The following is a 17163-nucleotide window of genomic DNA, read 5'->3' as shown; positions in this document are numbered from 1 at the left end:
GAGTTGTATTATAATTAGGGGGTGGGGGCATGCATTTGTAGGCGTGGCATAGAAAAAGGTGAAAATACAGCGCGTGAAGCGCGCTGCGGCGAAAAATGGGCACGGTTTACGCAAAATAGTGGGCGTGGCTTAAATAGGCATGGCTCAAAGGGGTGTGGTTAGAGTAGATGAATGCAGGATGGAGAGGGAAAGGGGGGGAGAGTGATGGCCTCTTGAGGAATCATTGGGAACTAAAACTACCAGATGGCTGATAGGGGAAGAACAGACTGCTGGGAGAGTCTATGAAGGGAATTCGCTGAGGCCTGGCGCACTCTCTTGGGACCCCGGTGTGGATCTGAGTGCAGGGATTCTGTGTCAGTGCGTGCTGCATTCGAGTCGCGGCCTGCATCAGCAGGATCAACCACCGGATATTCGGAGGGATATCTGCGGGCGGTACTCCTTGGTTGTTTGGCTGCAGCCTGTAGGCCGCTCCTGTTCCATCTATCATGCATTGATATCAGATTCGGGTGAGCCGTAGCGTGGTGCCAGAGACCATCACCTGAGCCACATTCTTGAGAGACAGTCATCATTATCATCATCATCTTTTGTTCCAGTGTGGTGATGTCAGGTCACCTGAGACCAGGTGACAGATGCACTCCGTAGGAATTGGAAGTGCGCCGCTAAGATAGTGGACCCTAGGACTGTCTGCTGCGGATTGTACACAGGGAGGTTCAGGAAGCAGGTCTACTGGATCATTAACACAGATCCCAGTTGGAGCTAGAGCATAGATTCATTCCCCAGGGGTGCAGTCTGGCTCCAGGTCGTGGCCCCTAGGGTCTCACAGCTCACGCTCACGGTAGACTACAGGAGAAGGAAGCAGCAGGCTGGAACAAGAAGGATAGTAAAGGGATGAGGCAGAGGTCAGGACAACTAGCAGACAGGAACAACAGAGTACACACCAAAGGTTCAGGGTCACAGGCAGACAGGGATAGTTGGGGACACGTCAAAAGGTCAGGGTCACGAGCAGAGAGGAATATTCGAGAACACGCCAAGGTCGGTAACAGAGACAAACGTAGAGCACGCAAGCAGGAAATAGGAAGCCAAACACACAGTGAATACACAATGGTTGATCAGCAACGCTGGCTTGGGTTCCCTGATAGGGCCTGGGGTGGAGCCATGCTTAGAGGAGAGGTTATAAAAACCACCAGGTGGAAGTGGCTGGCCTCTTAGTCTGAACACATGAGGAGAGGTAAGCAGACAGAGGAAGATTACTGCAGGAGCATGACGGGTGAGCAAACAATAGCCCAACTTTATAGACACTGTATATAGACACTGTATATAGACACCATTGTCTCCTGCTTCATCTATCATCCTTAGTGCCAAGGATCTAGGTCAAACATCATAGACACTATATACAGACATCTTTACCTTCTATCACTCAACTTGTAGTTCTTTAGAGAGCAACATCTTTAACCACTCTCCAAAAGAGGGAGAAGAAGCCCCTCTGTGTGCAGATTTTGTACGGATTTTAATATAAAGTATAGAATGGTGAAACTCACATTTTAGCAGTTAAAAACTGGCATAGTATCATCCCAAACAACGGGGATGTCACCAGTGGAGTCAGTTTCTTTGAGTTCAGAGAGCTACAATTCCCAAGAACTCTCTGAAAGAGCAGGTTGAATTTCAATACAGTTTCCGACTCTAAAGGTTGTAATTTTTACTATTTTTTAATATGCTGCATCTATGTGTTGAGGAACAGAAGAGAGGGGTTTGACCCCAACAAAAGCCATCCCTCTGTCCTCCTGTAAATTGTTCACATAGGCATAGTATGCGCCTTGCTGTGTACAGAGATTATAGTCCTCACTGTTGAATGTTTGTACTGATATGTGATTGCCATTAAGTTACTGATAATGTTTCAATAAGAAATATCATTCTAAGCTGTAAACTTGTATTGATTTTTTCCTAATCATTTTCGCTTCATTAAGTAAACAAGTTAATTGGTTTCATCAATTCTAGTGTATCTGTTTTATTGTTATCATCACTACAAGGGAAAATGTATGAACCCAGGGTGTCAGAGGTGGCGGAGGATTTGCAGGGTCACCAGAGGGTTACTGATTTAACAAGCAACCCTCAGCGCTACATTTGGGGGCTCGTCCGGGATACCCCTAATGGAAAGCCCAAGCAAGTCCTCTGTCCCGCCCAGAGAGAAGGAGAAGATGTACTCAGTCACTGCCACCAGTTGGGCGTGGGGAACAAGAAAGTCAACTGGAACTGGCCATCGTGGTGAAAGTGCCCGGAATTGGATGGGCGGAAAGAGAAGTGAGAAAATGTATGAACCCATGGTGTCAGAGGTGGCGGAGGATTTGAAGGGTCAGGGCAACCAGAGGGGTACTGTTTTAACAAGCGACCCCCACGAGGGCAGCGCTACACTATTATTTTTTAAAAAGTCTTTATAATGTGCTAATCACACTAATGTACCATGAGCTGTAGGTCCAATATTTTTAGTGGGTGGGGGTCCCCAAGACCTGAGGGTTTCTCCATAGTAACAAAAATGTGAGAAATACTGATCTAAACTTTTGAGTAGTTCCAAATAATATAAAAAAAAGAATTCTATAGGCTAACGTGATTGAGATCTTATTTTATTACGGGACATTTTAGGAGTTACAATCACTCAGCTAGTACAAAGTATCAAGCAGCATCCACAACTTGCACATTTCCTTTCTTAGAAAACGTCAGCTCGCTCCAGTTGAAGATGTTCCCCTTTGTTGTCTCCTTTCCCCGGAATATTGACCGCAGGGTCTTGAGCGACAGAACTTTATTCCACATGTTCAGGTCTTTGATTTTTCCCACAAAGCTTTGCGATCTATCAAAGTCGTGCCCAAGCGCGTCTTGGTCTTGGCCGAGCATGGCGATGCCTCCCGATTGCACCTGGTGTCCCATACGATAAACCCTATTGGTGTATCTTCGCCCATTCACCCACAGCTCGCTGCGCCCGTGCTTCGACTCCCACGTCAGGCAGATGTGCAGCCACTGTTTCCTCCTGTCCAGTCTTGGTAACATGAGGCCCTCTCCACTCATGTAGAACCCCAGCTGCCCGGACTTTTCCTGCCATAGGTTAAGTTCATCGAAGTACCGGGTGCGGTAAGAGAATAAGATGGTTTCTCTGTTTTTTGAAACATTCAAAGACACTTTCATGCAGAGGGAGAAGGCTTTTAATTTCAGTGGCAGAGCCGGAGACAAGTCGACATAACTGTTGTTACTTTCTTCGGGGAACAGGAAGTATTTTCCTGTAAGATCTGAGAAAGGATGGTAAGTATTGGGATAAGATTAGTCAAAATTATGCAACCACCCCCCCAAAAAAAAAACACTAAGCTGTCTATTGAAAAAAGTATTACTATGGTCTTATTTGCGTCTTCTCTGGACCTATCCTCTGCAGTACTTAAATTCAGCCACAAGATGTCCTCGGTCTTCAGGAGCTCCGAGGACATCTTGTGGCTGAATTAAATTACTACATCAGACAGTGTTGGAGAGGCGGCCAATAAAGCCATACCACTGATTTGTCAATGTGCTTTGTGCAGGATATGTCATGGTTGTTGTCTATATCAAGACACATCAAGAGCGTCAAACATCCAAGAAACCAAGGTAGGTTTATTTATAAAAATGGATTCATAGCTGAATATAGCCAGTGGGTTTCAGGGGCCAAACACACTCCCCTTTCATCAGGACTTAAGAGTTCTGATTGTGCTGAAATGGATTCAGGTGAGCAGAGACCAAATATTTGTGCACTGTGATTTACTGCTTGGAAAGTTTCAGGAGGGTAGGTTGTGCCTGTGTTGGGGAATGCAGCAAAGGACTAACCCCCCCCCCCCACCCTTCTCTTCAGTGGATATAAAAAGTCTACACAGGTTTCTGTGATGTAAAACAACAAGACAAAGATAAATCATTTCAGAACTTTTTCCACCTTTAATGTGACCGATAAACAGTACAACTCAGATGAACAGCAAACTGAAATCTTTTAGGTGGAGGGAAGTAAAAATAAAAAGCTAAAATAATGTGGTTGCATAAGTCTGCACACCCTTACACTAATTCTTTGTTGAAGCACTTTTTGATTTTATTACAGCACTCATTCCTTTTGGGTATGAGTCTCTCAGCATGGCACATCTCGACTTGGCAATATTTGCCCGACTCTTTTTTTGCAAAAACACTCCAAATCTGTTAGATGGTGAGGACATCTACTGTGCACAGCCCTCTTCACACCACCCCACAGATTTTCAATGGGATTCAGGTCTGAGCTCTGGCTGGGCCATCCCAAAACTTGAATCTTCTTCTGGCGAAGCCATTCCTTTGTTGATTCGGATGTATTTATTTTTTTCGAAATGGTCGCTCTTTGTTTATAGCGTAAAAAATAAAAACCGCAGAGATGATCAAATACCACCAAAAGAAAGCTCTATTTGTGAGGGGGGAGGGGGGCATACAATTTTATTTGGGTACCACGTCGCACGACCGCGTAATTGGCAGTTAAAGTAACGCAGTGCCGTTTCGCAAAAATTGGCCTGGTCATGAAGGGGGAGTAAAACCTTCCGGGGGCTGAAGAGATTAAAACTTTATCATGCAGTCCACGCGTTTCTGGGGTCACCCCCCCTTCATCTTTAATATTGATTGGACCCTGGCCAAACACTTTCTTGGGTTCCCCCCCCCCCCCCCAAAATCCACTCATCAATTATTTGTGGTCAGTTCCGGCTCAAGGGGCCGCTGAGTGGGCCAGGAGCAGGGAAGAGATATGAGGCCACCGGAGGAGATGTGGGGGACAAAGCCGTGGCCCATCGCCCCCGGAGGGAAGCGCTGCCTGTTAGGTAAGTGTGGGGCTCATCGATCGACCGACCGGGGGTTGTGGTGACCTCACCCGAATGACCCATGGGGGGGAATAAGGGGGGGGGGGATGTGGACCTGACTGACCCATATGTGGTATCGCAGCGATCGTCGGGAGCAGGAGAATTTATTTTGGGTTGTTGGGTGGTGGTAGGTCATGGTAGTAACAAGAAATATACAGCAAAATGTAAAAAAAATTATATATATATATATTCTATTTTGGGCCAGTTTTCAGGAGATATCAATTATTATTTACCACCAAATGAAAGCCCAATTTATCCTAAAAAAAAAAAAAAAAAAAAAAAAAAACCCACAGTATAATCCCCCTGGATGCACAAAGTAGCTGTGATGATATGTACAGTTTTACTAACGCATGTCAAAGTTGCAAAATTGTGCTTAGGCATGAACATTTGTTTTACTCTCAGACGGGAAGGGGATAAAATAACTGGAGAAAAGAAAAACATACCAGACGTTATCAATTTATCAGATTCTTCACTGCCTGGAAGAAAGATATAAAAGAAAAAAAAATAAAGGTAAGGGGTTAATGAGCAGGCAGACATACGGGACAAGTTCACATTTTTATTAGTAAATATAAAATTCTATTTTACTCCATCAATAGCAGTAAGTTACTTTTACTTTATCTCAGTGGCGGCCCATCTATTTGGGAAGCAGGGCCGCCGCCCTCCCCCCCATCCATGCATCCGCCCCCCCCCCCCTAATCTACATGCAGGGACGCCGGACGCATGGATTCCAATGGTGGATTTTTTTTTCTTTGAAGCACGTGATTAGAGCCTGAGGCTCTAATAGGCTTCAAAATAGGGTGGGTTCGGGGCGCAGAGCAATGCGCCCCCACCCCCCCCCCATTCCGCCCAGTTCTGTGATAATAGAAAATGATTATTCCCTATTTTTATACTGACTCTCCTCCCGGCCAATCAGGAATGTGCGTCTGAGACCCAATTGGCTGAAAGGAGAAGCGCTCTGATTGGCCGCTGAGGAGGAGGGAGGAGATGTCGCGCAGGGGAAGTCCGACCCACCAACTGCCACGGAGGAGCGCTCTGTGTGCTGTGCCCGCTGTACCCATCCCCTTAGGCTTTAAGACAGAGAACGGAGACAAGGAGGCCGGGACACAGGGGGGGGGGGGGAGCTGCCACTGGCAGGCCAGCACAAGGTAAGAGAGACAGACAATGGGGGGTGTATGTATGCTGGAGCAATGGGGGGGTGTATGGTGCGCGGTGGTGGGCTGGAGCAACGGGGGGGTGTATGGTGCACGGTGGTGGGCTGGAGCAATGGGGGAGGGGTGTATGGTGCGTGGTTGTGGGCTGGAGCAATGGGGGGGGTGTATGGTGTGCGGTGGTGGAAGCCAGCACAAGGTAAGAGGGGGGTGTACAGTGCATGGTGGTGGGCGGGAGCAACGGGGGGTTGCATTCGTGGTCAGGTCAGTCTGCCACCCCCCCCCCCCCCCCCCGACCGATGGAGCACCAGCCTCTGCTAGAACTTAGAACACAACAAGAATTGGTAGAACTTACCTGCTGCTGCTGTGGTCTGAGGATCCGAGACAACTAAACAAAACAGAAGACATTTTTTTGAGCACCTCAAAAAAACTGAAAACACTTTATATCTACCCAGGGAACATTCTACTATCTTACATGCACCCAAATATTTTAGCAACTGTTGTAAATATATTTCTGTTAAAATGCTTCAAAAATCATTGGGGGGGGGGGGGGAGGGGTGGGTGATATACTGTATTTAATGGGGAACCCAATCCAAAACTACAGACCTTCAAGAAAGCCCTCATTGTTATTGGGGTCTGCCCTCTCACAGACATGCAACGTTTGTGTTACGGAAGTCGGTGGAGCATCACCCAACAACAAGAAAGGGGAAATGCAACAGCACTTTAGTTTAACCGTACTTGATTAGGGTATGTGTGTGCACTGCAGTGCAGTGTAATGACCAGCAGATGGCGAGGTTCATGTCTGATCTTTACAGATTTATGTATGGAAAGAAAGGATGAGAAAGCAAAGCTGTAGGAAAGGAATTAGTCCTGATTCCTACATTTTTATTCTTCACAAAAAGGATCTATCAAAAAATTGACAACCAATGCGTTTGGGTGTCTTGCACGAATCCGCCTTTATCAGGGCTATAGTATATTAAACAGTTGTTTTTTTTAGCAGTTGCTTTTCAACATTGGTGTTCGTTGTTTTCTAAATTACTGAAACACTATAGATAAAAAGACATTTCAATTGGCTAAGTTCATCTTCCTGAAATGCGTTGGTGTCAACTTTTGATACATTCTTTTTTAGGGAAAATAAAAATACATATTTGGATCCATCCTGACCATATACAGATATATGTCCTCCATCCTAACCATATACAGATATATGTCCTCCATCCTGACCATATACAGATATATGTCCTCCATCCTGACCATATACAGATATATGTCCTCCATCCTGACCATATACAGATATATGTCCTCCATCCTGACCATATACAGATATATGTCCTCCATCCTAACCATATACAGATATATGTCCTCCATCCTGACCATATACAGATATATGTTCTCCATCCTGACCATATACTGATATATGTCCTCCATCCTGACCATATACAGTTATATGTCCTCCATCCTGACCATATACAGTTATATGTCCTCCATCCTGACCATATACAGATATATGTCCTCCATCCTGACCATATACAGATATATGTCCTCCATCCTGACCATATACAGATATATGTCCTCCATCCTGACCATATACTGATATATGTCCTCCATCCTGACCATATACTGATATATGTCCTCCATCCTGACCATATACAGATATATGTCCTCCATCCTGACCATATACAGATATATGTCCTCCATCCTGACCATATACAGATATATCTCCTTCATCCTGACCATATACAGATATATCTCCTCCATCCTAACCATATACTGATATATGTCCTCCATCCTGACCATATACAGATATATGTCCTCCATCCTGACCATATACAGATATATGTCCTCCATCCTGACCATATACAGATATATCTCCTTCATCCTGACCATATACAGATATATCTCCTCCATCCTAACCATATACTGATATATGTCCTCCATCCTGACCATATACAGATATATCTCCTCCATCCTGACCATATACAGATGTATCTCCTCCATCCTGACCATATACAGATATATCTCCTTCATCCTGACCATATACAGATATATCTCCTCCATCCTGACCATATACAGATATATCTCCTCCATCCTAACCATATACAGATGTATCTCCTCCATCCTGACCATATACAGATGTATCTCCTCCATCCTGACCATATACAGATATATCTCCTCCATCCTCACCATATACAGATATATGTCCTCCATCCTGACCATATACAGATATATCTCCTCCATCCTCACCATATACAGATATATGTCCTCCATGCTGACCATCCTCCTCACCAATCTAAAACCTCCTTTGTTTTTGTTTTTGGGGCCCCCACCAGTTGTAAAAAGAAGTACCATACCTTTTTGTAAAGTATGAATAGAAATATTCCACCCTCCTCCCTCCCTCAAAAAACAATGAAATAGCTGACTTTTAAAAGACAAGAACACTTATTAAATATCTGATACAAAACGCCTTTTGGGAATGATGACAAAATTCATCTTTTCACACCTTCTTGAGCAACAGGTCCACCAAAGACTTGGACTTCACAGAGGGTCAAGTATTGTGTTTGGTTGGGCATATTAATGGAAACGTATCGGCCCTCCATTCCTCTGCAGTTGAAGGACAAGGTCTCTCCATAATTCATCTTGAATACGGTTTCGCATCTGCAAAACAGAATACAGGAACCCTGTTATGATGGGGGCTGCAGTGCCGGACTTGCTTTACAAGCTTCCTTCCCTGGAGCCCAGATCTGCCCACTTCAGGTTGGTGGTTTCAGTGGCAGTTCCATGAATTATACAGACCTACCTGGGGTTGCCAATTCCACCATCTTCTTTAGAATTTCCAATATGGATCTCCGCACCATTAATTCTCTCTCTACAGCAGTCGCCCCGATTGGTGATGGCCACAGACTGGATGCGATGGGTGGATTTTAAATCCACTTTCCACCAAGGATTCTTCTCAGACACAGTGTGTGTGCACTGATGGCGCATGTAATTACTCTGCATGGATCCATCAATGGCTCTGCCCGGGGTATCTCTGGAGGAGTAAAGGGATGATTGGGAGGGGAGGCCACGTGGAGCCACATTCTTCACTTGTACATAGAAAAAGAAAACAGTATTAGAATATACTTCTCATGACCTCTCTCCTCTCCTCTCCTACAACTCTCTCCCCATTTTCCCCCTTTGCTCTCTTCTCTCTCTCTTCCTCTCTTTCCTTCTCTTTCCTTTACTCTCTTCTCCCTCCTTTACTTTCTTCTCTCTCTCTCTCTCTCTCTCCCTCCACTCTCTCCATTACTCTTTCTCTCTTTCCTTTGCTCACTCTCCTCTCTCTTCTCTCTCTTCTCTCTCTCTCTCTCTCATCCTTGCTCTCTCCTTTACTCCATCTCGTCTCTCTCCTTCACTCCCTGTTCCTCCTCTCCTTTACTTCCTTTGTCTCTTTTTCTCCTTTACTCCCTATCTCTGTTTTCTTCTTTACTCTCCTTCTCTTCTCTCTCCCCTCTCACTTTCTCTCTTCTCACATTTAATTTCTTCTTCCTCTCTCTTTTACTCTCCTTTCTCTCTCTTCTCTCTCCTCTCTCTCTCTTCTCGACCTCCCTTAATCTCTCTCTCCCCCCTCTCTCGCTTTTTCTCTCCTTTCATTTCTTTTTTCTCTCTTCTTTACTCTCCTCTCTCTTTCTCTCTCTCTTCTCTCCCTCCCTCCCATCTCCTCTCTTCTCTCCCTCCCTCCCATCTCTCTCTCTCTTATCTTCTCTCTCTCTCCACCCTCTCTCACTTTCTCTCGCCTTTAATTTCTTCTTTCTCTCTCCTTTACTCTCCTCTCTCTCTCTCTCTCTCTCTCTCTCTCTCTCTCCTTTCTCCTCTCTCTCTCTTCTCTCCCTCCCCTTAATCTCTCCCTCTCTCCCCCCTCTCTCACTTTCTCTCGCCTTTAATTTCTTCTTTCTCTCTCCTTTACTCTCCTCTCTCTCTCTCCTTTCTCCTCTCTCTCCTCTCTCTCTCTTCTCTCCCTCCCCTTAATCTCTCTCCCTCTCTTCTCTCTCTCCTCGCTCTCTCCTCTCTCTCTCCCTCTCTCTCTTCTCTCCCTCCCTCCCCTTAATCTCTCTTTCTCTCTCTCCCTCCCCCTTTACTCTCTCCCTCTCTTTCTTTCACTCTCCTTTCTCCTATCTCCTTTACTCTTTTCTCTCTCCTCTCTCTCTCTCTCTTCTTCTCTGTCTCTCCTTTATTCTCTCTTCTTTCTCTTTACTCTCTGTGTTCTCTTTCTCCTTTACACGCTTCTCTCTCTCTCTCCTTTGCCCTCTCTCTTCTTTCTGTCCTTCACTTTCGTTGTCTCTTTTTCTCCCTTTACTCTCTGTTTTTTCTTTCTTCTTTACTCTATTTCTCTTCTGTCTCGTTCTCTCATTTACTCAATTCTCTCTCCCTCACTCTCTTTTACTCTTCTCTCTCTCTTCTTTATTCCCTTTTTTTCTCTCTCTATTTTACTCTTGTCTCCCTTTCTCTCCCCCACCCCTCTCTCTCTCTCTCCTTTACTCTCTCTTCTCTCTCTCTCTCTCCTTTACTCTCTCTTCTCTCTCTCTCCTTTACTCTCTCTCTCTCTCTCTCCTTTACTCTCTCTTCTCTCTCTCTCCTTTGCTCTCTCTTCTCTCTCTCTCTCCTTTACTCTCTCTTCTCTCTCTCTCATTTACTCTCTCTTCTCTCTCTCTCTCTCTCCTTTACTCTCTCTTCTCTCTCTCTCCTTTACTCTCTCTTCTCTCTCTCTCCTTTACTCTCTCTTCTCTCTCTCTCCTTTACTCTCTCTTCTCTCTCTCTCTCCTTTACTCTCTCTTCTCTCTCTCTCTCCTTTACTCTCTCTTCTCTCTCTCTCTCTCTCTCCTTTACTCTCTCTCTCCTTTACTCTCTCTTCTCTCTCTCTCCTTTACTCTCTCGTCTCTCTCTCTCCTTTACTCTATCTTCTCTCTCTCTCTCCTTTACTCTCTCTTCTCTCTCTCTCTCCCCTTTACTCTCTCTTCTCTCTCTCTCCTTTACTCTCTCTCTCTCTCTCCTTTACTCTCTCTTCTCTCTCTCTCCTTTGCTCTCTCTTCTCTCTCTCTCTCCTTTACTCTCTCTTCTCTCTCTCTCTGTCAGGGTCGTTACCTGGTTGGTCGCGGTGCTGCCCGTGTTGGTGCGCGCCGATGTCCTGCGGTGCGTGCTGGGGTGCGTGTTCCTGTGCGTGCGGTGTTGCGCGCTCCTGTGGGCGCTGGTGCGCGTCGGTGTGTGCCCTCACGTGCCCCTGCTGGCGCTGGTGCGCGTCAGCGCGCTGTGGTGGGCACTTCGGGTACCGCTGGTGTGTCTGCCGGCGTTCGGGGGCGCGCGCCCGCGGGCGCGCACGTGTGCGCGGTGCTTGGCGCCAAACGGCCTATTTAGGTCTGCCACTGACATCTCCCAGGTGCTGCCTGATCAACAGCTTCTCGGTTCCTGTCCCGTTGTTCGTATCCTGTGTTCCTGTTGCTTATCTCCTGACGACCCGGCTTTCCCTTGACACCGCTGACCTCTGCCTGCATCTGACCTCGGCCTGTTTGACCTCTCTTTTGCCTGCTCCTTCTGTGCCTCTGCTGCCCGCCTGTTGCCGTACCCTGCCTGCACCCGGACTTGCCTGCTCTGCTCCTGTTCTGTACCCAGTTTGCCTGTGTCCTATCTACACACCTGCTGCCGGAAGCTTCCTGCAAGTTCCTGCTCCTGGAGCCATATCACAGGCTCTCTTACCACTCCGCACTCTCAGCCACCTGTCTGCTCTATCAGGGGTTGTAAGTCGGACACGTACGGGAGACCACCCTCTGCCCAAGCGGACTCATCGGTTCGGTAAGTGCCAGCCTGACAGTATCAGGCAGCCATGACTGAGTCCGGGCAGGGGGCCTCCCCTATGGATGAGTTATGCAGACATTTGGCCGGTCTGACCCAAGCCGTGAAGAGTCTCCAGGATGGCTACTCAAGGTTGGAGGAGCAAGTCCAAGCCTTGTCCTCCTCATCTAACCCTCAAGGAACCTCCCCCACCGGTCTTTCATCTGCACCCTCCGTAGTGATGCTTCCTCCAGAGCCAAGGGTACCTACACCCGAGAGGTTTTCCGGCGATCGCACTAAGTATCGTGCGTTTCGCAACTCCTGCGAACTGTACTTCGCACTGCAGCCCCGGACATTCTCTCTAGAGGCAACCAAGGTGGGCTTTGTGATATCCCTGTTGTCCGGCGAGCCTCAAACCTGGGCCCATCGTTTACTGGAGCAGAAATCTGGAACCCTGGATAGCCTTGACAACTTCTTCTTGGCCATGTCTCAGCTCTATGAGGACCCTCAGTTGACTGCGACCGCAGAAGCCGCACTACACTCTCTCCAACAAGGTCGCAGAGCGGCCGAGGACTATGCAGTGGAGTTTTGCCGTTGGAGCTCCGACACGGATTGGAATGACGCCGCCTTGCGTCACCAATTCCGGATGGGACTTTCTGACCCCCTTAAGGATGAGTTGGCACGGGTAGGAATACCACAAACCCTGGATGAGTTAGTCAACCTCTCCATTCAGATTGACCGCCGGTTAAGGGAACGCCGGTTGGAGAGGTCCTCCAGCCACTTCCGTCCCACCTGGGTGCTCCCCAAGGTTCCCAGTTCTGCTGGTCAGTTCTCGTCTACCTCTTCTGCTCCCGCTCTGGAAGCTCCGGAACCAATGCAGCTCGGGTTACTCCGGCCCTCCTTGACCCCTGAAGAAAAGCAGCGCAGACGTACCCTTAACTTATGTCTCTACTGTGGTGAACCTGGGCATTATGTCAGGGCTTGCCCCAACAAGACACGTAAGTGTGTTTCCTCTTCCTTCACGTGTGCCTCTGTTCTAAGAAAACCCAGTTCTCACCTTGCCCTTCTCCTCACTTTGCAGCTTCCAGGAGGGAGTTTTCCAGTGTCAGCCATCATTGACTCCGGAGCATGCAGCTGCTTTATCGATCTGACCTTCGCTGCCAACCATCACATCTCGCTCATACCCAAGGCTCAGGGGCTTGCTGTACATCTAGCCGATGGCTCCGCCCTTAGTTCCGGTCCTGTCACTCAAGAGACTGTTCCTCTGCTGGCTACTATGGGCACCTGTCACCAGGAGCACCTGCGTCTGGATGCCATCTCCTCCCCCTTGTTTCCAATTATCCTGGGGATACCCTGGTTGCAGGCCCACAATCCAAGCATTAACTGGGCCACAGGAGAAATCAAGTTTCTTTCCGATTACTGTCAACAACACTGCTTGGCCCGACCGACATGCAACTCCTCTCAACTTCTCTGTTTGGATGTCGATCCAAAATTGCTTCAGACCGTTCCGGAACCCTACAAGGACTTTGTGGATGTTTTCAGCAAAAAAGGCGCAGATATTCTTCCCCCCCACAGGCCTTATGACTGCCCTATTGAACTGTTACCAGGTACCGAAGTCCCCTTTGGGAGAATTTTTCCATTAACGGAACAGGAGTTAGGCACGCTGAAGGAGTATATTGACGAAAACCTAAAGAAAGGGTTTATCCGTCCGTCTACTTCCCCTGCCGGTGCTGGCATTTTTTTCGTTGAAAAAAAGGACCATTCCTTACGTCCATGCATTGACTATCGGGAATTGAATAAGATAACTGTCAAAAACCGTTACCCTTTACCCCTAGTACTCGAGTTGTTCCAGAGGCTGGGGTCTGCAGTCATCTTTTCGAAATTGGATCTTCGCGGAGCTTACAATTTAATCCGTATCCGAGAAGGAGACGAGTGGAAGACAGCGTTTCGTACTCGTTTTGGGCACTACGAGTACCTTGTCATGCCCTTCGGGCTGTGTAATGCACCCGCAACCTTTCAACATTTTGTCAACGACATCTTTCGCGACTACCTGGATCTATACGTAATTGCATACCTGGATGATATCCTAATCTTTTCCTCATCCTTGGAAGACCATCGTAGACATGTCCGTAGTGTGCTAGCTCGTCTCAGGGTACACGGGCTTTACGCGAAACTCGAAAAATGCGAGTTTGAACGCCAGTCCATCCAATTCCTGGGCCTGGTTATATCTGTGGAGGGCATCAAGATGGACCCCCAAAAAGTATCTGCCATCCTGGACTGGCCTGCACCTGTGGACAGGAAGGGCGTACAACGTTTCGTCGGTTTTTCCAACTTCTACCGGAAATTTATCAGGGGTTTCTCTGCGATTATTGCTCCCATCACTGAACTGACCAGGCAGGGTACCCGATTCTCTTGGACCCCTGAGGCACAGCTGGCCTTCGAAAAACTTAAGATGCTGTTCACCTCTGCCTCTATTCTAAAACATCCGGACCCAGCCTTACCCTTCGTTCTGGAAGTGGATGCCTCGGAAATCGCTGTGGGGGCGGTGTTATCCCAACGGCAGGGTGCCAAGGCCCTTCTTTTCCCGGTGGCGTTCTTTTCTCGCAAACTGTCATCATCCGAAAGGAACTATGATGTTGGGGACCGAGAACTTCTGGCCATTAAGGCGGCTCTGGAGGAGTGGCGTTACTTATTGGAAGGTGCTGCACATCCCATCCTGGTTTACACCGACCACAAAAACCTGGAATATTTGAGAACTGCCAAAAGACTTAGACCACGGCAAGCCAGATGGGCTCTTTTTTTTTCCCGGTTTCAATTTCATATCACCTATAGACCTGGTTCTAAGAATGTCAAGCCGGATGCCCTGTCACGTATGTTTTCTATCCCTGAAGAGACTCGGCCTCCTGATACTATTCTCCCTTCTGGGAACTTCTTGCTCCTCCAAGGGGACCTTATCTCCCGGATCAGACAGGCTTCTGTTGGAATGCCCCCGAGCCCCGAGGTCAGCTGTAGTGAGGGGTTGTTCTGGCATAAAGGCAAGATTGTGGTCCCTGAAGCCTTGAAGGTAAACGTGTTGGAACTCTGCCACGATCATAAGATGGCCGGACACTTTGGTACCCGGAAGACTGCCGAACTGATTCAGCGCACCTTTTGGTGGCCTCAACTTCTTAAGGACTGCAAGGACTATGTGGACTCGTGCAGCACTTGCTCCCGAAATAAAAACAGCCGGACGCGGGCTTGGGGCCTACTGAAACCTTTACCTGTCCCTGAGAGACCGTGGAAAATGATCTCGATGGACTTTATCGTGGAACTCCCCCTTTCCGAGGGGTTCTCCACTATCTTTGTTGTCGTAGATAGGCTGTCCAAGATGGCCCATTTCCTCCCGATGAGGGGCACTCCCTCGGCTATGGAGACGGCCAAGATCTTTGTCAAAGAAGTTGTAAGGCTGCATGGGATCCCGGCAAGTATTGTTTCCGACCGAGGCGCCCAATTCACCTCGAGGTTTTGGAGAGCGCTCTGCGGGTCTCTTGAAATTGAACTGGCCTTTTCCTCCGCTTATCACCCCCAGACAAACGGACAAACGGAGAGAACCAATCAGTCCCTGGAGCAGTACATCCGCTGTTTTTCTTCCTTCTCGCAGGATGACTGGGTCTCGCTACTACCCATGGCGGAGTTTGCCTATAACAACTCCTTGCACTCCGCCATCAACCAGACACCGTTCTTTGCCAATTACGGCTTCCACTCAGCCTTCTTGCCCAGCTCAGTCCCAGAATGCCTTGTTCCGGCAGTTTCCGAGACATTGGACTTCTTTTCTAAAAACAACCAACTCCTAAAGGAAACCATGGCCCGGTCCCAGGAATGCTATAAACGGGCGTTTGACAAAAGGAGACGGGGAGAACTCGTTCTGGCTCCCGGCAGCCAAGTATGGTTATCTACAGTCAACCTTAAGATGGCCTGTCCTTCCAAGAAGTTAGGCCCTAAATTCATGGGCCCCTTTTCTGTAAAAAGGAAGATAAACGAAGTGGCATATGAACTTAACCTGCCTGACTCTTTTAGAGTGCACCCGGTCTTTCACGTGACCTTACTAAAGCCCGTTACCCCAAATCCCTTTGCTGACCGCACCACCGACCCACCCGAACCTGTTATAGTGAACAATGAAGAGGAGTTTGAGGTTGAAGCAATCCTTGATTGCAGGAAGAGGGGTAATGTAACCCAGTACCTCATCAAGTGGAAGGGTTATGGACCTGAGGACAACTCCTGGGAACCCGAGGACAATCTACATGCTCAGGAACTTTTGCGGGCCTTCAAGAACCGTCAGGTTTCCAGATCGGCTCACCTGGGCAGCCGGAGTCTGCCCTTAGGGAGGGGGCACTGTCAGGGTCGTTACCTGGTTGGTCGCGGTGCTGCCCGTGTTGGTGCGCGCCGATGTCCTGCGGTGCGTGCTGGGGTGCGTGTTCCTGTGCGTGCGGTGTTGCGCGCTCCTGTGGGCGCTGGTGCGCGTCGGTGTGTGCCCTCACGTGCCCCTGCTGGCGCTGGTGCGCGTCAGCGCGCTGTGGTGGGCACTTCGGGTACCGCTGGTGTGTCTGCCGGCGTTCGGGGGCGCGCGCCCGCGGGCGCGCACGTGTGCGCGGTGCTTGGCGCCAAACGGCCTATTTAGGTCTGCCACTGACATCTCCCAGGTGCTGCCTGATCAACAGCTTCTCGGTTCCTGTCCCGTTGTTCGTATCCTGTGTTCCTGTTGCTTATCTCCTGACGACCCGGCTTTCCCTTGACACCGCTGACCTCTGCCTGCATCTGACCTCGGCCTGTTTGACCTCTCTTTCGCCTGCTCCTTCTGTGCCTCTGCTGCCCGCCTGTTGCCGTACCCTGCCTGCACCCGGACTTGCCTGCTCTGCTCCTGTTCTGTACCCAGTTTGCCTGTGTCCTATCTACACACCTGCTGCCGGAAGCTTCCTGCAAGTTCCTGCTCCTGGAGCCATATCACAGGCTCTCTTACCACTCCGCACTCTCAGCCACCTGTCTGCTCTATCAGGGGTTGTAAGTCGGACACGTACGGGAGACCACCCTCTGCCCAAGCGGACTCATCGGTTCGGTAAGTGCCAGCCTGACACTCTCCTTTACTCTCTCTTCTCTCTCTCTCTCTCTCTCTCTCTCTCTCTCTCTCTCTCCTTTACTCTCTCGTCTCTCTCTCTCCTTTACTCTCTCTTCTCTCTCTCTCCTTTACTCTATCTTCTCTCTCTCTCTCTCTCTCTCTCCTTTACTCTCTCTCCTTTACTCTCTCTTCTCTCTCTCTTCTCTCTTTCTCTATCTCAATGTAATTACATTTTCAATTCAAATACTTT

At 48.4% G+C, this 17163-nt stretch overlaps 1 protein-coding gene across 2 annotated transcripts in view; it reads right to left on the bottom strand.

The window, feature by feature from the left end:
• Window positions 1–2602: 2602 nt before the first annotated feature.
• Window positions 2603–17163, bottom strand: part of LOC143958006 (uncharacterized) — a 59086-nt gene continuing 44525 nt past the window's right edge. For both annotated transcript variants that reach the window (XM_077467448.1, XM_077467450.1), the window contains 5 exons: window positions 8817–9102; window positions 8520–8674; window positions 6375–6407; window positions 5315–5347; window positions 2603–3275 (listed from right to left, as the gene is read on the bottom strand). In XM_077467448.1, the coding sequence (XP_077323574.1) occupies window positions 2668–3275; window positions 5315–5347; window positions 6375–6407; window positions 8520–8674; window positions 8817–9102 (1115 nt within the window). In that variant the 3' untranslated portion in view covers window positions 2603–2667. The remainder of the gene's footprint in view (window positions 3276–5314; window positions 5348–6374; window positions 6408–8519; window positions 8675–8816; window positions 9103–17163) is intronic.

This window comes from Lithobates pipiens, unplaced genomic scaffold (genome assembly GCF_037356315.1).
Source record: "Lithobates pipiens isolate NorthernLeopardFrog02 unplaced genomic scaffold, aLitPip1_a1.2 Scaffold_56, whole genome shotgun sequence".
NCBI lineage: Eukaryota > Metazoa > Chordata > Amphibia > Anura > Ranidae > Lithobates > Lithobates pipiens.
The sequence above is the reverse complement of the archived record's forward strand: the minus strand, read 5'-3'. Positions and strand labels throughout refer to the sequence as shown.